This window comes from Typha latifolia, chromosome 14, assembly GCF_019914945.1.
Source record: "Typha latifolia isolate L0001 chromosome 14, TyphaL0001v2, whole genome shotgun sequence".
In the NCBI taxonomy this organism is placed as follows: domain Eukaryota; kingdom Viridiplantae; phylum Streptophyta; class Magnoliopsida; order Poales; family Typhaceae; genus Typha; species Typha latifolia.
Window position 1 is genome coordinate 2895005 of NC_133099.1, and position 25944 is coordinate 2920948.

Sequence of the window (25944 nt, forward strand, 5' to 3'; positions counted from 1 at the left end):
GTCCGATTATTTTATTTGCATGAATACTTGTATTGTTATAAGCTGATGCCCTAGGTCTTTTATATTGATTAGTCTGTCTTTCACCAAGAGTGAGGCTTGCTTCGTGATTTATTTGTGTATCAAATTATAATTATTATTTTGAGCTTAATTAAACATTTTCATACTTACTTTCGTAAAAAAAAATTTGGATAAAATGGAAGCCGTACACCCAAAGACCGGCTCACACGGAATCCAATCCATCGGACTCAATCCCAATTAAACCCAATATTTTACTCGAACCAGCACCGGGACGTAATTAACATTTATATTGCCTTTTGTACAGTACCGAGGCAACTACCCAAACGTTGCCAAGTCTCGACAGCACAACTGTACAGATTATAAACCACTGGAATACGATACAGACAAAAGGATTTAAATAAATAAATTAAAAAAAAAAAACTGACAGAATACCAATCGCATACCATTTCCACCCACATTCTCGATTATCCAAACCCCAAGATTCTATAAACGGAATTCAACCGACTCGAAGCTCAAGCAGTAAACACTCAGACCGCATTCTTCCTCTCCTCCAAAACCCCACTCTCTCCTCTCCCATGGGAAGACCTAACCCTAGCAGTGATCTCGCCTCCCCTCTCCTCATCCGCGACGGCGACGGCGCGGTCGGCCTCGACATCGCTGAGGAAGAGGAACCGCTGGAGAACCCGTTCGAGTTCCTTGGCGCGCCGCCGCTCTCCATTCCGCCGTCGAAACCCGTGGATCCGTTCAGGAACCACACGTCCAGCGTCGTCGGGGTCTACGAGTGGTGCAAGATCGTGATGCTCTTGCCGGTGGTGGTGCTGCGGCTTGCGCTGTTTGGGGTCGCCCTCGCGATCGGGTATCTTGCAACGCGGGTCGCGCTCGCGGGGTGGAAGGATAAGGAGAGCCCGATGCCGAAATGGCGGTGCAGGATTATGTGGGTGACTAGGATCTGCGCCCGTTTCATCCTATTCTCTTTTGGGTAATACCTTTCTTATTCTCGTTTTATTGCTATCGTTTTTGAGTTCTTGGATGAAGAAAAGAGCGACGTTTTGATGTATGTGTTCGTGTGTAAGAAAAAGACTTGGTGCTATGCGTTCAAGAAATTAGGTTAATGTTGATTTAGACCAGAATCATCCTTTAATAAAGAGTCAGTTGCTTTTGGTATACAATGTGACGAAGGTTAGGATGAGAACGGAGATTCTTGGTAAAGAATAACCTTTTCAGGATTATCTTGTTCTTTAAGTTTTCCTTCCTCAAATTTTCCAAGATAAGTGGAGAGAGTCTTCTCTTTTAAGATAAATTAACAGCAAGATTTAGGTTATGGATATATAATATCTGGTTCATGAGTTGACTCTATATTGATAAGTGATCCAACATTTCTAAAGTTTGCCTCTGATGAAAGAAACCCTAGCAGTTGGTTTACTAGTTTAACATTTGAGACTTAAAATACTCCAATTTTCATAGGGGACTCTGCGTCATGGTATATAATTAATTTTAATTAGCCTGTGTGCATTAGTACCCATTCACTCGGATGAGAATTTTGTATCTAAATAAATGTAACAAGACTATGCCAAGGGATGGATTTCATGCTGTTTATTTAAAAAGTAAGGCTGAGATATATATGATTTGTGTTCCTTTCTCTGTTTGAGAGTTAGAAAATGCCTACTTGAATACCAAATTGGCTCTACTATGTCTTCTCAGCAAATATCCTGAATTGTCATGTATGTTATCTTTCTTTAATGTTGACACATTACTAAATTTTTTCTTTTCAGAAGTTTTAATAATCTTTTGCTGTTTCTGCCTAACAAGGAATGCTCTGAGACTCTCATTTATGTTATTTCATTTGTTTCAGTGTAACTTCTAAAATTTTTATTGTTTTGTTGTCACTGTTGTGCTACATCAGGTATCATTGGATTAAACGAAAAGGAAGGCCAGCTTCAAGAGAGCTTGCACCTATAGTCGTTTCTAATCACATCTCGTACATAGAGCCCATATACTTCTTCTATGAACTTTTTCCAACAATTGTTGCATCGGAGTCTCATGATTCAATACCATTTGTTGGAATGATTATTAGAGCTATGCAGGTACTAGTATTTGTTCCTTTGCAATATGCCTTGATAATAATATCTATTACATGTGTGAAGTATTATTATATTCCATTTTCCAATGTGCACGTGTTCATTTCAGATTAAATTATGAGTGGTTTATGGTGTATCTTGTTTTTAGGTAATTTATGTTGATAGGTTCTCAGTGGCGTCAAGGAAGTATGCTGTGAATGAAATAAAGGTAAAAGGCCTCTCTCTCTCTCTCATGGTCTCCATATGTATGTGTTTATATTCCTGGTGTTATTATTTTCTGCCATAAATTTTGTCACTGATGTTTAACATTTCGTTGTCTCTTTGTTATGTGTTTATATTCCTAGTTTTATTATTTTCTGTCATAAATTTTGTTACTGATGTTTAACATTTTATTAGTTATCCATTTCTTTAGATAATTCATGTCTTACAATTGGTGTTTATCATTGTTGTTTGCCATACTATTCTATATGTCATGCTATCTTTTAGGTATAATAGGAAAAAATGAGCTGGACGTTAGCATCTTAATTATGCTTTGAAATGTTACGATAGTGACTCATAGTTTAGTAGGCTCTTATTGAAATCATGAATGAATGATTTATAACAGAAGGAATAATAGATTGTTCAACTACCGTGCTTATAACAGAGTAGCTTAGCGACAAAGTCTCATGTAAGTAACCATGATTAATTGATACAGGCTTAATTATTCTGTTGCTACTTACTATGTCATAACTCATAAAGGAGGCATTTAGAGGATTGTGAATGGCACTAATATGGTAGATAAATTTTATATTATGCAAACCTTTTCCCCTGCTTTTATCTACCTGCCAGCTTTGCTCTTATTTCTCTTCTGTTCAATGAATACTGTGCATGTAGGTCTAACTTGTTGCCTAAAAGTTGAGGCAAAGAAAAATAATTAAGGAATATGTTACCAAGGAAAGAGGAGCGTGATGGCTGAGTAATAATTTGGGTAATTGAGCCTCTCAAATTCTCATCCATTCGTCAATTTGTAGATCAGTAATTAGAAAGATGATCCCCACAATTTTACTTGCTATCAGCCTATTATGAAGCTAATAAAGGAAACCTTACAAAAAGATATGAGGCTTTTGTATAGATCTAAGTTTTCTATTCTCCTATTGAATTACATATTGTTATCCCATCCCAGCTGCAGTGACATGATTCACTGCTATCAGTTTTTGGCTGGCTTAATCCTGAAGCATGCTCCCAGGAATGAATTCTTTCTCTTTAGTACATGTGGGAGCCTATGATATTCTCAAATTCCTGATTATGTGGTTTGAATTAGAATAAACCAAAAGGAAAGAAACAATTGCCTCTTTTTATTATGTATTTGATACAGAAACATGCTTTCTAGGACCTGATTTCAGAGAAAAGCTTCTTGCAATAGTTTTCCACGTGTCCTGTTGTGTCCTGAGGGAACAACTTCAAATGGGAGGTTCCTTATTTCATTTCAACTTGGTGCATTCCTTCCTGGCTATGCAGTTCAACCTATTGTAGTTCGCTATCCCTATGTGCATTTCGATCAATCATGGTAAGTCTTTTGCATGTGTTGTGCTTATTATTTATTTCCTCAGTTATAATGCTTTTGATGTGTTAAACTCAGGGGAAATATTTCCTTAATGAAGCTCATGTTCAGAATGTTCACTCAGTTTCACAATTTTATGGAGGTATGCCTCCTGAATAATATTACGAGCTTGTCCAATTTTCCATTTCTTTAACTGCATTGTTATTTTTCTCACCAATTAACCTCACTTTACTAAGATCCTGCAGTTCCTTTTAATTAATTCTTTTCTTCCTTATAATTATTTCCTATAACGGTGTTATGTTTAATGGATTTACTTGGAGAATTATCTGGCCTAGATTTTTCTGGAGATTTGACTAATTCATGTCCAAGTTTACCTCAGATTATTAAGAACTTCTTATGTTCCTATTTATGTTTGGGTTCTTTATATTCCTTTATTCTGCTGATTACACATTTGTACGACGCAACGAAATCATCCAGAATCTTGATAGAATTATTCAACCATGACTTATCCTCATAGGTTATGAACAGAAAAAACAGGGACATGTTCATCCCTTGCAAGCTTTTACTAATTTTATTTTTGAATGTCTTAGTTATACTTATGCATTTTATGGATTGTTGTAATGCACAAGGATATGCTATTATCAGTTCATTCTGTGAATTCATACTTCTGGGCCAAGATAGTTTGGTGATCAGTCGGGCAAAAGAGAAAGGGTTTTCAAATGCAGATTACTTGATAGGCCCACTGGTCAGGATCTGCGGAGTGCAAGATATACCTTACTTTCCTTTTTGGAGGGTCTGTTTTTGTGGGTAGTTTTCTAGAACTGAAAGTGATACCCTCAATCTGAAACTAGTAAGGTTTTGAGATGGTCAAAAGTTGGTTGATGGGTGGTTACCCATCTCACTCTTGTAATAACCACAACTTTCTTTTTAGCTGAAGTTGATTATGTTTTTCCCCCTTTCGACTGATTGTAGTTCTGCTAACATGGATTTATATTGTATGACTATGAATGATTTGGTGTTGCTATTTATACGGTGCGATCTTCTTATTTGTTTGTATTTTGCATGAACTTTTCTAGTTTCAAATCAATACAATATTAGCTTTTAATGCTTCGGCTCGTCTGATTTAGATTATTTTTTAGCCAATATCTATCTCTTCAGTGACTTAACTAAGTGATATAACTATCATAAATCATAACTTAATATGGTGTAGGTTGACAGTTACCCGTCTCCTCCCTTGTATATCAATGGATTTTAAAGCATTTTGCTCCAATTTCTATGTATGTATAAAAAATGTCATGCTCAGGGTTTTGTTGTTTTCACTTTCTTGGACTCTCATAATGGTTGATGAATATGCACATTGAATAAGAAATAATGCATCTTATCTTTAATTTAACAGGTGCAGTATCTCCCAGTTGTTGCGCCACTTGAGGCCAAACACCATAACGCTGTTCAGTTTGCAGAGCGGGTGTGTTTATGCAAACAACTTGCAGAAATGTCCACATTATCTCTTCATAGTTTGTTTCTGTATTAATTTTCAATGAAACAAAATTGATTGATAGAAATCTTTGTTTGCACATAATGCATGCTTAGCTGAGTAACTTATGGTTTTCAGGTCACAGAGACCTGTCTATAATATATCTAATACTGCCAAGTTGAAGGTAAAAAAGGCTATCAAGATATTTATACCAGTCTCACTCTGTCCTTAAAAGAACCTAATGTTGAATTACATTAACATAGATAAAAGTTTACTGAAATTGTGAAATTGGCGGCTTAACTTGTCAATCTTGTATGCAGATAGAATTACAGCAGGTCGGCCCTAATAATAAGAACCTATTTTTCTCAATTATTTCTGTTGTTGCCATAAAAAAGTTTCTTACAAATTTAATAGCCTGATATACACGACAATCTTGTTACATGGTATTATTTCCTATCCAGTAATTGCAATGTACTTAAGAGATATTTTGGATTTGTTAATTGAGATTTTTCTGAGGTGACTCAGATATTTATATAATTTGCTGTTGGTAACTTTAATATACTTAAAGATTCCTTGTATTTTGCTAATTGGATTTTTTGTAAGGTGACTTTTGTGATATTCATCTAATTATTTGCAGACTTGTAGTTTAGATGGATGTAGGTAGCATGACAAGTTCCAATGTACAACTAACATGGCCTTTTTTGTGGACACTGTTTGATTTGCAGACTAGCTATGCGATGGGATGTGCGCTTAATGTTTTACAGACATCTCATTCTTATGGTGACCTAATGATTCTAACAAGAGCGATAGAACTTGGAAAGGTGTAATTATCTTTTGATATAGAAAGGCTTCCAATTTGTGTTATCCTTTTCTTCTTTTTCAGAAAAATATGCTTGTTTTAATTTGTCCTAACGAGAACTGCTAAGTGATGTTTTTTTAGTGTTTTAAAAAATATAACAACAGGGCTGTTAGCCTATGAAGCACGGATGTGGGACATAGACACGACACAATACGGAGATGGCAACACGACAAATTTTAAAAAATAGGACATAGACACGGCATAGGACATGATGAAATAAAAAATAAAAAATATATAATTATTGATACATCTAAAATAAAAGTTTGCAATCTAATAGTGTAAAATACACATACATCAAACTATAAGAACTAAGAAATATCATTCAAAAAACTCAAAAGTATACATCAAGCTATAAGAACTAATAAGTATTCATTAAGCTATAAGAACTAAGAAGTATACATCAAACTATAAGAACTAATTTAGAAATAAGACTACATTAAATCTATAGTGGTAGAGAAATATGTATTAGAAGATTAACAAATTTAACAGCCTTTTATATCACGGTATCAAAGATTACAATATCAAATTAATCATCAAGCTATAAGAACTAAGAAGTATTTATGAAGCTATAAGAACTAAGAAGTATACATCAAACTATAAGAACTAATTTAGAAATAAGACTACATTAAAACTATAGTAGTAGAGAAATATGTATTAGAAGATTAACAAATTTAACAGACTTTTATATCACAGTATCAAAGATTACAATATCAAATTAATCATGAAAGCAATATCACCCTATCTACCTATCACATTATCAATTTATCACACTAATTTGAATTAATGTATAAACAATAGAAATTTAAATTAAGCCCTATCGGTATTAAAAAAAAAAAGGAAAAATGAAAGGCTTTAAAGGAGACCTCGCGAGGAGGAATGGAGGGAGAGAGAGACAGAGAGAGAGAGAGAGAGACCTTGCTTCCCGGTATCAAAGAAGCTACTTAATCGCTCTTCTGTTGTAGCCGCTCGCCGTGCTCAGTCCGTTGCAGGTGAGAGATTTAGGGCTAAGAGAGTGAGATTTAGGGAATTAGGGCTGAGAGATTTCCCTTGGGGGGGGGGGGTGGTTATTATTTTCGGGTTTGGATTCAGGTTAACAGAAAACCCAAACCCGACCTGTTAATGCAGTTTAGATCTCTTCTACGGTGTCCCCCCCGTGTCCAGCCGGTGTCCAAAATTTATTTATTTATATTTAATTAAGGATACGTTGGACACGTGTTAGATGCGTGTCCGACACGGACACCTCTCCTTGTCCGTGCTTCCTAGCTGTTAGCCTGTTAGTTATGTTCATGAATTGAAAGAATAATGACTTGTCTATTATACATATATAGACAAGATATAGACAAGTCGACTACTGATGTAGTCTAACAAAATTTTGCTTCTTTTTCAAATTAAATAATTGTTTGATCATTAATATTTTCTAAATTTGCTCTCATCTCATGCAGATGTGCTGGTATCTGTCATTGATGTTACCTGATGCATAAATCCAATTATATATAAACACTAGCTTAGACTTGAGTACGAAACTATGAATTTTAGTGTTCTGCAAACTGGGCAAGTCATTATAATATCATAGTCACATCAGTTGCTTTGCAGATGGGTCTTTAATCATCGATTTGCAATATAGTCATTTTTGTATGAAGGTGCTTATTTCATTAATTTAAAGCTTGATCACTTTCTTAGGTATGTTTATGATATAAAAGACTTGTTCAGCTTTTCTTCCATCAACTTAATATACATACTTTTAAAAACACCAGATGCTTTAAGGAATTATCCGATACGTCCTCGAAATTATTCGACAAGTATCATTTCTGATAAGGTACTCAATACAGATACATGAGAGTATGGAAGTCTCCGTATTTCCTAGTACTACCACACACGTATGTATCTATGTATATGTAATATTTTTTCTTGCTCTTGAGGGTATATTGATTGAATGAAGGCAATGATAGTTTCATCACGATAATGTTTGAGGACAACCTGCTTTTGATTTCACATGTAAGGCTATTCAGTGATTTGGCTAAAAGAATAATCCTTCCTTTTCTGTGGGTAATGGACTTGCCTATGCTGCATATGCAGCAAGTGTTTCTTTTGGTTCTATTGTGGCACTTGATAGCATTGCATTTCAAATGGCATCATCATCCCTTACATATTTTGATCTTTATTGCAGGACAACTGCCCAAATTATATGGTGGAAATCGCGCAGGTTGAAAGTGTAAGAAGGAACATGAAAAAATCTCAGTAATATTTAGGGAAAACATCTGATACTGCCACTTAGACTGTGATTATGAACTGTTTACTTACATTATGCTTGGCTATTAAGAAAGAATATTGTCAATTGAAATCATTCAACCTCAAGTTCTAACTCTCTCTGTTGTTTTTTCTGCAGTCCTTCAACATAAGCACATCAGAGGCCATGGAAATCTTGAACCAATTTTTTGCTATGAAACCAGATTCCAAGTAATTTTCATACATGTCTTGAGTCAAAAATAAATATTAGAATTTCTTCATCTCTCAATATGATGCTAACTTTCTTTCAAATGTTACTACGCCTTGACATTATGTCCGAACTTTTTCCAGATGTATATTACCATTGAATCAATGGGCATTCAAACTCTTTCAGTATAATATACGTACTGTGGAGTACAAATTCATTCAGTATAATATACATGAATTAGATTAGTACTGTGGAGTACTAATCTAATTCATAATAATATAACAATTAATTATTCTTTCGCACTTGGCATTTGGTCCATTTGGATGATTATTTGAACTATTGCTGTTTATTTAAATGTTCATGTGAACTATATGGGAAACACGAGGCTATATTTGATTTAACCTTGATGATGGCAGCGGACGTGTTGGAATGCATGATTTTCTTGTCGCATATGGATTGCAGCCTACTCCTCTTTGTGTGAAGGTTAGCTATGAATAAATTTTATATATGTTTAGGTAACTTGGTAAAATTTATGTTTGGCGTTCATGATTTTTTATGCTATTTGTTTGATATTCTTTACTTCCCTATATGATGCAATTCTTGTTTATAACTCATGAAATACTCTAAAAGCTTAACATATTTGAGTGGTGGCTTCTTTACATTTTATATTCTAACACTCCTCATGACTTGTGGGCTCTTACGCCTAAAAAGTGGATTTGAATTTAATTGGTTAAGGTTTCATATGGTAGATAGGCATAGTCGAATTCAACCTCGGGACCTCCAACTCTACTTTCAAGATAATTTATTAACTACTCTAAACGCTTAAGCTATTAGAGAACAGTGACTTTTATATTTTATATTTCAATGGTTGTCTTGCTTGCTCTTTGCCTGTTTTTCTTTCTTCTTTCTTCTATGTCCTATGATATTGGACATTAAATAGAGATTTGCACAATCTACCTTGATCTCCTTATGCATTGCTACAATTTCTTGTCCTCTTGTTTCCTCTCCTTTCCTGTTCGCCACCTAACACCTAGTTCTAACTCTTGACCTCTGCTTTGGGGAAGGCTAGCTCAGGCATGATAACATAGGTTTGACCAACGTCATCATGACTAATTTGGAAGGATTTAGGATTCTACCATATGTGTGAAAATAAGTAGAATCAAGCATAAAAATATGGGCCTGAATACCTGATCAAACTTTTGTGATATGTAGCATGCCCATTTTGTACAACATTATGACCTGAAATATTTTGAATTAATGTCAAGTCCTTGCTTAGTCTTCGTTTAATGTTTGACAAATTAATGATGTAGTCATAGATGATCATATCGGTCTGCACTCACCATGCCGACCCTAGGTCAGCACGTGGCGCGGGGTGGTGCCGTCAACACCTCTAGACTTTTGGGAGGCCTTTTACGGCTGTAAATGGACTTGTAAGAATCTTTTACAGCCGTAGGAGGCCTCCGTCATAGTTGGAGGAGGATGGCAACGTAGGGCGGTGATCATTACCGATTTTCTCATCGGGGAAGACAATTTACTCGAAAAGGATTGTGAATTAATCACGATCTGCTTTGACCGGATCGTCATAAGTGAGATCTGCTCTGAGCAGATCTAACTAATTTAAGTTAGATCCACATCTTCTTAGGCGGATCTAATTAATTTAACTTAGATTTGCTTAGGCGGATTATATATTTCATAATCCATTTCACATCTTCAAGGGATGAACTTGACCATCCTCCAATCTAGCGAGAGATCTCAGTGACAGTGATGGAATGGAACATGTAAGGTAATTTGCCTCCCTTTTTCTCTCCTGTTTTCTCTTTTTTTGTCATCGGCTATGCCATGAGTCAGCCATTGTGCATGCCAACAGCAAGGCTAGTCTTGGCTGCAGTAGTCAGAAAACACACAATTACATTATTAAGTCCTTTGCAGCATCTTTTTTTAAGCCCATGGAAACCGTAAACATGAAACTAGTAACATAGGATTTGTCATAATCATGGATGATTTACATTGTTGACGATTAAAGTTGACTAGAATATTTTAAAAATAAGTCCAATCCCAAATTTGTCATACCATCTGGTGTGCTGCAAGGCACACATTGCCAGATCTTTGTTGCAGTGGCAAGATCAACCTGGGAACAGTCCACAATTATCCATATGTCACTTTGAGCGATGATCTTCTTTAAAATGACACATTTGTTTCAGATGATCCACTGACAGTGGTACTCTTTGAGAGACATACTACCCTTGGTTGAAGGCACTGTTCAATACTTCAAGTTTCACTTGACCTTGAGGCTGAAGTTTCTTGAGCATATTCACAATGTATATAGATGATGCATATCTCTCCGAGTTTTTCATAATGCTTTGAAGTTTTAACTAATTTGACAGCTCATGTTACGTTTCGTGCACCATACTTCACTGATCAAACACTTGCACTTTATTTTTCAGATATTTTGCTATTTTGATCTGGAAAAGCAGGGATCAATTACATTTCGTCAGGTAATATCACTGATATAGTGATTTACAATACTTAATTTTGCTTCTTTTTTTGGCTTTTCTAAGTAGGATTCTGGAAGAAAATTCTGTGGAAATTTCATCACTGATCATATAAACCTCTTAAACATTGACTAGAAAACTTACCTCTTAACAATTTTTATGGAGTGCAAAGATCTTCCTGTGAACTTATTGTCATTTACTTAGTCACCCCAGCACGTCAGCAGTAGTCAATTTATTCCTTGCTCTTACAGTATCCTTGATAAGCGGGGAATGAGCAGCATGGAGGAATAAAATCTAGATAATGCAAATCTACCTAGAATTTAACACCAGTCCAAAACCTTGTTGTCTTCTCTCAACAGAGTAGCCTTGTTTGAGTTCGGCAAGATAATGCATCATACTAGTCGAGTATCATTTTTCTTGTATTAACCAGGTTTGTGACCTCCAGCCTTGATATGATCATCATGATTCCTTCTCTTTGGGATTATGGAGCAACACAAGTCTGACACCATTTTTGTCCTCCATTAACTATATTATACTTTAGGCACAAACTAATTCTGGTCTTCTGATAATAATATTATCCATTTAAGTATGATTGCTATGAATTTGATTGTTTGTACATTGTATGCTTCTACATATTTAATCATCAATCTTCACAAAACAATAGATGGAAATCAAGCAGCTGTATGATTACCATTATCAATTTTCTACAGATGTCTTGATCAGATATTAACTGACTAATCTGATAAGAGAAAAGGGAGATGCCAAAATCACGCCTTCTCCATTGTGACCTCAAAAAAGAACAAAAGGAAAAGAAATGGCATCACTTATGAGTTTTTCTATGCCTAATTTCCCTGTGAAGGTTCCTATATTCCTGCAATTTTTTATTAGCAATAAGATTGCAACCATGCTTAATCCCTTGAGGTGTTGGACCAACAAAAAGGACACTTTATATATTCAAAGCATAACATGAAACATTAGATGGCATCACTTATGTTCGGTTTACTTGGGTTGCGTTCACATGTAGAATAGGAATAGTAAAGTCTAATTTATTATTACTAAAATGAGGAATTTATTTTAGAAAAAGTTATTCCAATTCTGGAATAAAGGTGTAATGATTATATTTGATGTGATATAAAGTGAATGTAAAGAAAAAAAATTTACTGAAATACCATTCGATTTGATATAAAGTTGATTGATAGGATAAATGGTAAATAACATAAAATATTTTATAAATGTAATGTATGCAATACATGCAATACACATGCATTGCTATGTTTATGTATACAATGCAGTTAACTCGATATGCACAACTAGGCCAATAGGTATACAATACACATGTAAGGCAATACTTATGCAATGCTATATTTATGTATGCAATTGAATTAACTCGGTATAAACAATAGGTCGATATGTATGCAATACACATGTAAGATGATACTTATGCAGTGCTATATTTACGTGCACAATGCAATTAGCACAGCTAAGCCGATAGGTATGCAATACACATGTAAGACGGTACTTATGCAATGCTATATTTATGTATGCAATGCAGTTAGCTCAATATGCACAGTTAAACTAATAAGTATGTAACACACATGTATGGCGATACTTATGCAATGCTATATTTACGTATCTAATGCAGTTAGCTCGATATATATGCAATACACATGTAAGATTTTTTTCCAAATATTATTATATTTTATAGTTAAAAAGGATAAAATTTTATTCTACAGAGAAAATATTTTTTTTTGTTTTAGCTTAAAACATGAATTAATAATATTATTATATTAATTTTCTTATTTTTTTTATTTGAAGAAGGAATATTTAATTAGGTATAATTTAAATAGTAAATATATTATTTTGTCTTTGAGTAAATATTTAATTTGATAACATATTATTTTTTTGATGTTATTAGCAAATATATAAATTATTTAATAATAAGGTAATTTATAAAAAAAATTATATCAATTAAATACTATAATAATTTTATAATATTTAAATTATATTTATGTATATACAATTAAAATAATACTTTTTAAAATGTTTTTTTAATGAAATATTAAATTATGGACATTTATGCTATTTAAGTTGAATTTTATTTATTTAGTATAAAATAAAAAATGATAAGGAAAGAGTGATAAATCATAATAAGATGTTTGAAAGAGATGAGAAATAAATTATAATAAATTATTTAAGATATGTAATCAAATTAAGGGTAAATTAGTCATTGGGTTATTGTATGGTATAAGATATAATTTTAATAAATAGTGTTTATATTTTGGAATATGGTTATTATGATGTTTAGCTGTTATTCTAGAATAAGAGGTTATATTCTAAAATAAGGATTTTTGTTATTCTTTAAGTGAGGAGGGGCTTGTGGAATAAAGTGAGAACAATTCCATTTTTTTAATACCAGAAATAAAGAGTTAATACAGATATAAACTATTACAATGTTTAGTTGTATACTAGTAAACTATTATATTCTAAAATAAGGATTTTTGTTATTCTTTAAGTGAAGAGGGGCTTGTGGAATAAAGTTAGAACAATTCCATTTTTTTTTATACCAGAAATAAAGAGTTAATACCGATATAAACTATTATAATGTTTAGTTGTATGCTAGCATAATGAGTAATAATTATATTTGATGTGATATAAAATTGATATTAAAGTAATGGAGATTAGTGAAATTATATTGGCAAGTAGTGATATCTTATACCAAATGACCAAAATACCCCTTAGTGGATAGAAAGAGATACTAATACATAAATTTATTTTTAATTAATCTTTACTTATGTTATTCTTTTATGAGAAAAGTGCGTGCTTTTTATTATGCAATATGGGCTTTGTATCAAGAATTTTTTACAGGAGGAGGGTCTACTACTTTATTGCGTATGGTGGGACTGATGGATATTTATTGCTAATTCTTAACTTTTCCTAATTTCATATAAGGAAAAGATTGTTTTAGGCGTTCTTATCATGGTGAAAGTATCACATCCTCACTTATTGGTTGGAAATATCACATCGATTGCTAATGCATGAATATTTCACAATTTGGACAACCTGCAGTTCTTGATTGGGGTTGCACATCTTAGGAAGCAGCCATCATTCTGCAGAGCCTGTGAAACCTTTTTTAATAGATGGAGCAATCTTGCAACATGCCAAATTTCCAAGAGAGAGGTAAGGTTTGACCAAATCTAATTATAATTGAGTAGAGAATACCACTATCATAGTCAACTTTGCTTATCCTATTGGATCTACTGCAGCTAGGCGAAATCTTGCCATCAACTCTGTTGTGCATAAATGATGAAACTGTAAGTTCCTACAGTCTTGGGAATGAATATTCTTTTGAGCCTTGAAAGCATGTGCTAGATACCACCAGACGGCTAATTCTTTTTAATATTGCAGGTTCATAAGCTATTCCGTATACTTGATGTAGATAACGACGGAACAATCAGCAGGGATGATTTTCTCATATGCTTGAGAAAATACCCATTTCTTCTTGCTCTTTTTGCTGAATCCTCATTGACCATTATATGAGGATCACTTGCAAACCACAGTATGTCAAGCATATCACCCTGCCACCTGCTGGAGCCCAGGGAAACTATGCAAACGCCATTTTCCTACAGAGTAGGTAAGGAAAAATAAGAGGTTGCACAGGAAAAAGAGGATGCAGGTTGAACTGATGATGTATGAAGTTCAAGGGAACAAAATTTTGACACAGATGCTCATGTAAAACTTTAGCTGTTATTGCAATCATTGTCTCTGTATGTTTATTTACACCAAAACTGATAATAACAGGTGTAATACTACACAAATGTTTTGTGCATTTCTTTTTCACATCAAGGTGCACTTCTCTTTTGATTTTGATTCACTTTTTGGCGGAGCGGTCGTATTCCTGTGTACCTGTGAAATTCTCGGCTGTTAGTATGTCACCAAGATAAGATATACAATATATGAGCTTGCAAAATAAGTTGAGAAAAAAAGAAAGATAATTATATTAAGACTTTTGAACTATTCTTTTTCATATGCCTTCCATCAACTTTTTGTTGTGACACAGTAAACCTTATGAACTATTAAAAATATCTTATCCCTTCTAGAAAAATTAAAAAGACTAAAATACTCCTGAGAATGTAAGGATATTTGGTAAACTAAAATTTATCTTTCTTTCCTCTAAAACATAAAACATATCTTATAGTTAAGATATTTTTGACAGTTCGGGAAGATAATTAACCCAGAAAAGAATACCAAAATGCCCAATATACTTTGTTTGACCTCTAACTATAGGCCAGAGTTACTTTAAACCCCTAAATCTGTCATTACAATCTAACAACCTTAGCTATCAAAAATTGATAAGCTCTTAATGGTTGGCATGATACTCCGCGCTTGTCATTACAAGTTTACAATCCAATTCGTTCTCTATTTATTTTTTTCTGTCAGTATGTTGATGCTAAGTTAGCTAAAATACAAAACGGGTAGATACTTCATATCTGCACTCCTGAAAAATAAGTAAAATATTTCTGGCTAGAAATTCTTTAAATTGATAGCCAATCACGGTTTCAAAAGCGTTGGAGCAACTTTACCTCGGTAATGGTGAGCTCTGAAGATTTAATTGAAAGCATGTATACCAAGACAAGGGAAGAAAACTGTACCTGGGGACCTGTGACAAGCCTTGAACGTCCAACATTGGACGCCGGCTGCGAATGCTGTTGTTGTTGGCGTTGGGGCTGCTGTTCAAACTCCTGCTGCTGAAGTGCTATTGCAAGTTGGAGATCAGAACTGTGAGATCATAATAAATGAAAAAGTTAAAAAAATAAATAAATAAGAGAATTTATCCCCACGTAAAAATGATTTTTTAAGGAAAGAGGAAGAAGCAAAAGAACTAGTCAGCAGGAGAGAGCATAAGAAAGCAAGAAACGACCAAATTACACAAGTAGAGTTTAAGCACTACCTATCTAAAAATTTCTTTTCAAATAAGAATATTGGTAAAACTATGAAACACGGATACAGGCTACATTGACATGGATACCACAAATTCTGAAAAGCAAGATACTAATGCAGAATGGATACACCAATAAATAAATAAATAATATATTTTTAATTTATTGTCAACCAATATAATATATGGTAAAAACGATAACGTCCCAAAAATGATAACATAAAGGAAAGAATGCTATAAATTTCGTATCTACATGCCTATAACTTTAGAATAATATTATAACATAATCTAGTATGAAACTCAAAATGTTAGTGAAACAATAAAACCTAACCCAACTATTCATCTACATTTAATTTGGATCTTTAAATGGTGGTCAAATTATGTCTAATTCATCTTCAAATAAATAAAGCTTCAAGTATCATGAAGAATTAGATGATCGTATATACATATAAAGCATATATTTTAGATCGTCTGTCAGCTATATCCCACCATATTCCACTGTATTAAAAGATAAAAAAAAAATTATTTGGCCAATCGTACCCAATACGTATCGAGTCCTATCAAAGTCCAATACCTATCAGATAATAGCACAGAGGGGTAAATGAAGTATCCATGCTTCATAGTTAGTTAATTAATGATTGCAAGCATACCCACATGCAGGAATGCATTTCATAACTAAGTATATTCGAGTGCATCTATATATGCCTAATTGCCTATGTAACGGGCAAAGCAACAAAATCTTACCTAAGTAGTGCATTATCAATGTTTATTTACGAGTAATATCAAATAAAATAATTTACATGAAGTTGATTACTTGGATTCTTTTAAGGTTAGAACTTGATAACTAGTTAATTACGAGTTGACAAGATATAATGGCAATAAAAAAATAGAAAGCTTGAACAACTTAAACAACAATAAGTAAAACTACGCATGGCGTTCTCAAGAACAGCTTTGAAAACTTAAATTAAAAACATATCTAAATCAAGATCTTCACTAAAAGTTAGGTTTTAATTTTTGAATATATAGTTTGTATTTAGGTCCTTGCAAAGGACATGGAAAACCAAGCACATTCCATACTTGATAACCGCAATCGACCTAGACAACAAAGTATAAATCATTGAAAGGATAGCACTGCTCAGCAATAGCACCAGGCAGATCATATCCCAATAATACACAAGTAAAGATTTTGATTTAAAATACAAGTATACAATCCAAAACCCCATTAACCAACTTTCTCACAAAAATCAACAATGGAAACACCATAGAGATAAAGAATTTGCAAATAATGTTATTGATAACAAATAAACAAAATGAAATCAAACTAATTGCAATTGTGCCGACAATACAATAAGATAGCAAAAAAATATATGTCAAAAACCTAATAAAAAGAGGGGATTTCAAAAGCAATCCAATTGAATGGATGCCTAATAATAGGTAGAACACCTCGCAAATCAGATCCTTTTAGGATTTGACTTGTAGTTCCATTTCTTGTTTTAATTTCTAAGTTTCCTTCGAAAATAAGGTTTCTGGCATGTGCGTTCCAACACCAGAAAAGAGCGTTCGAACGCCTAAGTGCATTCACAAGTACAGAGACCGCTGAAATTGCATTCGAACGCACTCGACGATGGTGCTTGTATTAGGTTGATATTATTAGGATGTTTTTGCCGGATTAGCTACCAATACATAATGTGGATAGCAGCCCCATTAGAGATTATGAATGAAATTATCAAGTTCTCTTTTATTCTTCTCTCTAGACTAAAAACTTTTCCCACCTCTCTCAGGCCCTAACCGTGCGCCCTCGACGCCGGTTACCTTAGCCTCCCTCGTCTGTCGAACTCTCCCTCCCTCTTAAAACATCGACTCACTTCTCCCTCCTCTTCCTTTACCCTACAACTCTCGAGTAATCTCTATCATAACCCACATCCGTTTTATCTCCACCATTACCATCACTTTCCGTCACCAACCCTTCCACCGAGACTCCACCATATTTTACACCTAGCAATGATTTGAATCTACGAAGAGCCTAAATACCAAAAACATAGATCAAGAAGTCACAAATCGAATCCATCTGGTTTTATAATTTTCTGAGGACGGTACAATATCTAGCAAATATTCTCTTCGGACTATGCGGACTGTCTTCCTACACCCGACCTTGATCTGGGCTGAGTTCGATTCATAACAAATCCCGTAGGGAAAAAAGAAGGAAAAGATTGTGATCATGTTAACAGGTGAGACAAAAGACCACAAAAAATAAAATGTGGCAGTCATAAAAGGCCATAGAGAACAAGAAGGATATGTACTTATGGAGTGCCATGAAACTAGTAGTAAAATGATTTTGTTAAACATGAAAAGAAAAACAGATTTCTCAAATGGATCCAAATATTATATAAAGCTAATTCCTGTGGCCAAAATTAATTAAAATTCAATGTCTCAACATTTTGATAAGCAGACAATTCATTTGACAAGCAAATTTTTCAATAATAAACTCGACAATTTGGGGTCTACCAACAACCAACCTGATAAGGATTTTTTAGCAGCACACAAGTCCACAATTTGTCAATATAACGTAAGCAGTAGTAGGCTTGAATAATTCCATTGACATTGATAATAGAGATAACATCTAATGACAAATTATTTATCTAAAAACTAATAGAAAGGACATACTTTAAATTTGAACTTGATGGAGCTGAACTTTCAAGTGTAGCAAGATAATCCTGCAGAGAGATCATAAGTTCTGTAATATCCCCTAAGTGTGGAACTACAAAGGAACAGGCTTGTCATAATCGGCAGTGATAAGATACATACAGCTGTACTAGTCATGGCATGTTGCTCGTTCCATGAGTCATTGCCTTGAGTCTCAGCCTTGAATTCTGTGAAGTTGCCCATCATGAATACAGAATCTCCATTAACCTTTATAGACATCCAAAGAAGATGAATTAAATTGGGAAGAAGCATCTATCCAGAATATGGCACATCAAAGGAAGGAAAGATCCAAATAGAAGACCAAAGAATAAGTGAAGGAAAAAAAATAAGACAAAAGCATGCAAGAATAATCAAAACAAAATAATGTACACTAAAAGTATTTTGTCGGTAAACACTGCCCAGGAAGAACAGTATACCTCGTTCAACTTTTCCCATACCAAATCAGGCTGGTTGATATAACCTTGATCAGTAGCCAATAAATATAGTTCCCCATTGTACTACAGGAAAATAAAAGGAAGCATTTAAATTTCACTGGAACAAAACAGATCAGGGATGAAATTGGTTTATTAGGACAAAATAATATCCACATTTTTCTTTTTCTTATTTTTCTCCACACAAAAAGGAAGAAAACTATCTCAGAAATGTTAAGAGAGAAGAAAATCAATGTCTCTTTATACCTTAAACATAGTGCTGAAGTGATTATTGCGAAAAAAGACACACAGTTCTCTTTCCTTAAGACCTTCCTGTAAACAAAATAGTCTGCAAAAAATAGAGTAGGTAATCATCACATAATTCTCGCAGGAAAGGATGACAATTATATTCAGCTACAAAGAGTGTACCCATAAACTGTCAGCTGGCTGGCATTGCTTTCCAGGAAGTTTTTTATAACTTCGCCTATAAAGAAATATTAACATGTAATCTGAATAATCAAAACCGCTGCAAGAACACATATGTGTATATGTGTATATATACATATATGTAAAGAGGCACAGAAAGAGAGGCACATCTATAAACTATATAACTCAAGATATGTAAAGCCTTACAATGATGAGAAGCAACTTCATCTTTAAAACCATGATGAGAGGAACTCTCTTCTGTCTTTCCAGCCTGCTCAGCAAGAAGTATCTCACCTTCATAGACCGGCTCTCTGTCTTCATATCTTGGAAGTCCGGAATCAAGTATTCGTTCCTCTCCTTCATAAATGGGCTCACTCCCTTCAAAACTTGGAGTGACAACACCAGAAACATCTGAATGGTCACAGGGTGCAGCTTGAGTAGAAAAAACTGCAGATTCAGACTCAATTGAACTATCAATGACCTTAAGATGAGTCTGAGATGTCGATGAGTCTTCCATCACTGAAACAGATTGATCCGTTCCTGAAGCAATCATGGAATCCTTGTGTGTGACAGAAACATCAGAACCATCTCCACCAGTAGACAGGAAAGATGTGGCAAGTTGTTGCATCCCATCTGTTCTTATATTCCTAACCGAATCATTAGATATCAAAAGATCAGCATTTCCTTCAGAGACTAGCTGATTAATGCCATTATGAGTATTGATCTGGGTTAACAAACAATTATGTTCTACAACACCATCATTGCAATTGACAGACGCATTTTGCTCCCGAGGCTCAAACAAGTTTGACTGATGTAGTTCTTCAGATTGAGCTTCACCAAGTGACCCCAAAGGATCAGCAAGAGCAACTGATTCAGAGGTCTGACTACCAGTATTTCCCTCATCAACAGGAGATGGACTTGGAGCAGCAGCAGGTGTTTCAGAAATATTAACTGCTTTTGGACTTTCATCTTTAGTAATATCAAGTACTCTCAAAAGCTCTTCTTCTTCTTCCATGTCACCTCTGCCTTTTTGGTCTGGTACTGGACAATCATCAAATGATCTTCCTCTTGAAAGACAAGGTGAAGGAACTCCTAATGCTGCAGTAGTTGCAGCAACAAAATCAACGCAATCTTCTTCCTCTGTCTGATTATTTTCTACATCCAACTTCCTAGTCTCAAAATCAACCAGCTCAGCAACAAGTGTATTGTAAGACTTTGACCCAATTACTGCTGCAGTATCAGAGTCCTGGAAACAGTATAGCTCCATCAATGTACATGATGATTGTTTGCATTAGCAAATAGAGGCTTAAACCAGGTCAGATTTGGACAAGAAATCGAAGTATACGGAAATAATGCTAAAAGATTGAGAGAAGTGCAAGTGCAAATGCATGGTTAAATAGATAAGATAAGAAAAATAAATTCATCTCATAGGATGATGAGATGGGACAAGGCTCATACATCCATATATTTACAATTTGGATGTCTGCATGTTATAATCCATAATATGTTTTTCCCTGTTTTAACCTTCAGAGACATGTCCATCAATGGACCTTGAGATGTGTTCTAACATTAGAAATTTAGAATCCCATGCTTGTTGGTTCACACTGAAATTATCCTCCAGCCAAACTGGACAGTTTCAGGTCCAAACACAGCTGTTTTCCACATTTACTTTCCAACAATATGAAAATAAGTTGTATATTGGTTAATCAGTCATGCCCTCCAATCCAAATATTTAGTGCTTTTTTAAGCACTTCCAGATCAATAAAGATCTTATGAACCATTTCTGACTAGTAGATGGTTCACTTATTTGTCTAGCTAAAAATCGTAGTCGTCGAGCATACAATACTTGATATTTCTCTCCTATTTTTTAATACCCCAAATTTCCTTAAACCAGTTAAATGCTTGTGCATTAAAACTTTACCAACCCATTCATTAAGGCGCCTTTCCTATAATAGTGTTCTCCAAGACCTTTCGCCTAAGAACAAGAAGTTGTACAACTTCATCATTAGAATAAAAGAGCTACCAGGTTAAAGAAGTCTTCCTTTTAATAGAAACTATCTCTAAGTACAGAACTGTCATGTGTAGTGTCAAGTGTCCACTTTTCTGGTACAATAGGATGTGCATTGAACATATATGCTTGTCATATTGTAGGTAAGCAAAAAGTTTATGCTGTAAGACAAATGCAAAGATCATACCATGGATACTTTTCTTCATGAGTTGGATGATGTCGGTTAAAATCTGTATACTAAATAGAACAAGGGAATGGAGAAGATGGAAGTCTTAAAAGACTATGAATCCTCCACTAATAGAATACAATATGGAAAAAAGGTCAAAATATAGCTTTCGTAGGAACAAAAAGACGGGGCAGGAAGTCTTAAAAGACCAGGGCAGGACTTAAGTAATGAGGATATAAGCTTTCATAGGAAAACTACTCTCCTGGTAAATAGCAAGCTGCATGAGTTAGAAGAATAGAGGAGAGGTGATGAATGATTCATCAAAACTGGATTCTACCATTAGCTAAATAAGCGAGGGAGATGTAGCTATTAGAAAAAGAAAATCCTATGTATATATGCATTGACAGAAAAAATCAGCAATTATACTGGCAACATTAATGAAGTCAAAAGAGGAAAATATTCTTAAATGGAATTCAAGTGATGTGATGCTAGGATCTGATTTTATAAGTTACTCAAATATTCTTCTCTATTATAAAATAATCAACCTTTTTCAGAGAAGCAAGCATGAACTGATGTTCAAAAAGAAAAGCAAAGAGAACTTCATCGTGCATAATTAAAAGATAAGGATGATCAAACAACGTTTAAAGGAATCATTTCCATTGCAAAAAAAAAGAAAAAAACACAGCCTAGAAACAACTTTACCTACTCTACTATTTATCTACCTGATCTAACTGATCTGAAGAAATTATTGATAGAGAACAATGAATATCCTAATTGGCATATTGCTTAAATAAAAAATGGCAGAAGAGATGTACTACTTTTGGTGACAGGGGTACGGTATCAGTAGATATTCCCTAATAGCAATAGGGAGAATATTCTAGAGGCAAAATAAGAAACTTCACACATCATTTGAGATAAGAACCTGCTAGTCCCCAATTATCTTGGCCAAATTTAGTACCATAGAAGTGAAATGAAATGCAAGGTACAATCATTTTCGAGTAACAAGGTTAGGCAATGTAACAACTGATGTGTCAATGGATAATTGCTTGATATCCTAAAACCATATGTACCAGAAAAAAAATTCACTTTGTAGGCCAAAAACCAGAGTTCATCATTTCCCACGACAAGTCTTGAGAAGACATATTATAGAGTTCATCATTTCCCAGAAAGTTGTTACCTGGGGATCAACTATCCACCCATGGTAGATTGGAATGTCAAGGAGATCAAATATAGCGCACTCCCGTGTAAACTCAAAATCATTTATCCTACAAAGTTTATTAAAAAAAATATTCAGAAACCATAACTCTATCACCAAGGGTATCAAACTATCAATACAAAAGTATGCATACTAGGTAAATGAGCCAGATTATCACTCACTTCCTGAAATGCACATTTACATCAATTCCGGTTGCAAGACGAGGCAGCAGATCGATTGCGTCTGCTATGTTCTGCTGCTGATTGTTGACATATCCATCATCTTTATCCTGGAAAGAAGAGCACAGATTTGATTAGGATATCATATTTTAACCACCTCCAATCAATCATCAAACAATAGCAACAACCTGAATGTTGCTGTTGGAATCGATCAATCTTTCTGCCACAAGAGACAAAAGCTTCTGCAACGAGACCTCCGAAGCATCCAAGCTCAAGTTAAGGATATTCTTCAGCAACAGTACGTTACCTAACAATAAACGATCAAGAAACCGTTCACAAGAACCCAACTAACGAAAGATTCCATCAACACGCATCATTTTTCCGATCAAGAAACATCAAAACGAGAAACGTAGACCAACCGCAGCTACATTTGAAAAGAGGATTAGAAATGGGGGCAAAGACGAAGGAGACTCACAGATTGCAAGGAGAGGACACGGTCCGTTGTCGTTTTGGAGCACGATTGCGGTCGACCGGCCAAGAAACTGCACCGCCTTCATCTTGTAGACCGTCTCCATCTCCTCCCCCTCCGTCTCCTTCTTCCTCTCCTCCGCCGCCGCCATGAACGACCTCGAATTCCTCCCTAGTTGGAACCCTAATTCCTCTATCTCTATATCTCCTACCTCCCAAAACGACGCGATAGATGCTATAAGAAGAAGGATTTTGGATATTTTCCCCCTTTTCTTGCAACCGCGGGAGAGATTTTTTTTTTCTCTTTTTCTTTTGTCTTTTGTCTTTTTCTTTTTTCCTTCCTCTCGTCTGCGAGGTCGGAGGGGGTATTAAATAAGAACGATGAGGAGCAATTAGAATTTAGTTAATTAATTACGAGTCTGCGCTGGCTAGTGATATCACAGCCGTTGGATCTTTGTGAAGTGGGTGTTTTTAATTTATTTATTTTTTGTGGCGGTGTGATCGGAGAAGACCAGAGAGACCTGTGCGAATTGCAAAGCCATTTTTACGAAATCACCCTCTTCTCTTGCTCCTTTTGGCTTTGGGCTTGGGAAGTTTTTAGGATAATTTCAGTTATAACTTCTAAACTATTTATAAAATAGTTCATTTTTTTATTATATTTAATTAATTTAAAATTTGAATTTAAAAATATTTATTAAAGATAAAATGGTAGATAATTGGATAAACTTTTTAATATATTTATCAAATTTTAGATGACAAAAATATAACGAACATATTATATATTTTTATTTATTTATCATCTTAAATTCTACAGTATTATTTTAAATGTATTGAAAAGCTTATCTAATTATCTATAATTTTATCTATTTTTAAATTTGACTTCTAAATTAATTAAATATAATAAAATAAATAACAGTTTCAGTTTGAATAAAGTGAAATATAATTCTCTTTACTTATTTTTGCATACGCACTACTCCCTGAATATTAAAAATCTCTAAAATCTCTCCATAAACATGCGAAAGAAAAAAGAAATATCTCTCTACTTTTAACACTATCTTTTTCATTCTTTGTTGTTTCCAAAATAAGGGCATGAAATAATAAATCTATTCTTCAGGTGACAATTTATAAATAAAAAAGATTTGAAAGGTCTTTCAGTAATCTAAAAAAATAAAACTTGAGAAATTGTATCTGAAAAAAATGCCATAGTTCCGGAGGGTCTATATGAAATTATCTAAGTTTTATTTCATTTTGTACCCTCTTTTATACTTTACATCATATATTTTTAATATTTGTAAATCACAGTCGCTACAGGGGTGAAAATGTCATAAAAAATATCATTACCAGCTCAAACTCATATTCCCATGATCTCATCTCAGAATCTCAGATCTTTCTATACAAATTTTTGGTCCTTCTATCGATTCATAAATATTAAAAACATAAGGAATAAACAGTAAATACATAATAGCAAGGGTGTTAAATGCAAATTGCCCTACTAATTAACACTTGTATATATTTTAATTCGACCCTTATATTTTGCATTAAATCACTTAAAACACCTTTCTCAGCAACGGGAAGACAAGCCATTCTCCACTAAAACCAATCCTTGCTTACGGCGTGCAGTCAAATAACACTTTTCTATTATAGACTGTTAGTTTAAAAGCTCATTACCATTATTAGCATCTTTGCTAAAATTAGATGAAGTGAGTTCAGAGGAAAGAAAAAAAATTAACAGACAACTGATAATTTTGATATGACCCAGACTGATAAAAAGAAACATCTTACAATTTTAATTTTGTTACAAAAATTTATTTATAATTAAGATCACATCTTATTAAAAAATTTATATTTTCCACTATAGTTTTATATTAATCACTTTAGTTCAGTATTGTTATATTTAAACTGAAATAATTATATTTTATAATAAATTTGATCAATCCATATATATTTGAAGATACTTATTAGAGATAAAGTTATAGATAATTAAATAAATTTTTTAACTTGTCTAAGATAATACTGATTAGATTTCAGATAATAAAGACATAATAAAAACATATATATAAGTTTAATATATTTATTATATAAAATATAATCAGTATTATTTTAATATATATTGAAAATTTTATACAATTCTATATAACTTTATATCTAATAAGTATATTCAAACTTGGCATGGAAAGGTAAAATAAAATAAATAAAATTACAAAAGGTAAAAAAAATTCTACACAAATCCTAAGTTAAGTTTAAACGGATAATACCTCCATGAGATAGGATAAAATATTTTTTTTAATTTCTAAAAAAGAGTGACTTTTAAGTTATCCTTTATCTTTTATATGGCCTTTGAAATTAAATAAAAATAGTTTAATATTAGCCGATCTTATCGGGATTCAGTGTTTGGATTACGAGTTTGAATGCTTAATTTGGTTATATTTTGTTAGAAATTAGTTTCTGATTTGTTTTCGAGTTGTTTTGAAGGTTTAATTTGATTCTATGGTTAAGTTTACCTGATGGTTCGAATTAAATTATATGTACTCATCGTAGGTTGGGTGTGGCTTAGTATT

At 33.8% G+C, this 25944-nt stretch overlaps 2 protein-coding genes across 2 annotated transcripts; one reads left to right on the forward strand and one right to left on the reverse strand.

Moving 5' to 3' along the window:
* The first annotated feature begins 377 nt into the window (after positions 1-377).
* On the forward strand, positions 378-14732 carry LOC140801497 (lysophospholipid acyltransferase LPEAT2-like). Its single transcript, XM_073156662.1, has 14 exons — positions 378-997; positions 1922-2102; positions 2245-2304; positions 3479-3642; positions 3715-3778; positions 5033-5101; positions 5836-5931; positions 8137-8181; positions 8356-8426; positions 8820-8886; positions 10848-10898; positions 13962-14072; positions 14159-14206; positions 14301-14732. Exons 1-14 carry the CDS (start codon positions 594-596, stop codon positions 14430-14432), a joined length of 1563 nt encoding a protein of 520 aa, XP_073012763.1. The 5' UTR covers positions 378-593; the 3' UTR covers positions 14433-14732.
* LOC140801496 (uncharacterized) lies at positions 14624-23766 on the reverse strand. Its single transcript, XM_073156661.1, has 12 exons — positions 23394-23766; positions 23107-23225; positions 22922-23028; positions 22722-22809; positions 19578-20616; positions 19374-19428; positions 19212-19293; positions 18951-19031; positions 18637-18741; positions 18496-18545; positions 15545-15671; positions 14624-14798 (listed from the first exon to the last, which is right to left on the reverse strand). Exons 1-12 carry the CDS (start codon positions 23536-23538, stop codon positions 14730-14732), a joined length of 2067 nt encoding a protein of 688 aa, XP_073012762.1. The 5' UTR covers positions 23539-23766; the 3' UTR covers positions 14624-14729.
* Between the last annotated feature and the right edge of the window lie 2178 nt (positions 23767-25944).

Coding starts and splice junctions, on each gene's coding strand:
- LOC140801497 (XM_073156662.1), top strand. CDS start 594: ATGGGAAGACCTAACCCTAGCAGTGATCTCGCCTCCCCTCTCCTCATC. Junction 8,182..8,355: donor AAATCGCGCAGGTTGAAAGT/GTAAGAAGGAAC, acceptor TTTTTTCTGCAG/TCCTTCAACATAAGCACATC. Junction 14,207..14,300: donor TGTGCATAAATGATGAAACT/GTAAGTTCCTAC, acceptor TTAATATTGCAG/GTTCATAAGCTATTCCGTAT.
- LOC140801496 (XM_073156661.1), bottom strand. CDS start 23,538: ATGGCGGCGGCGGAGGAGAGGAAGAAGGAGACGGAGGGGGAGGAGATG. Junction 19,294..19,373: donor AGCCAGCTGACAGTTTATGG/GTACACTCTTTG, acceptor TATTTTTTGCAG/ACTATTTTGTTTACAGGAAG. Junction 18,742..18,950: donor TATGGGAAAAGTTGAACGAG/GTATACTGTTCT, acceptor ATGTCTATAAAG/GTTAATGGAGATTCTGTATT.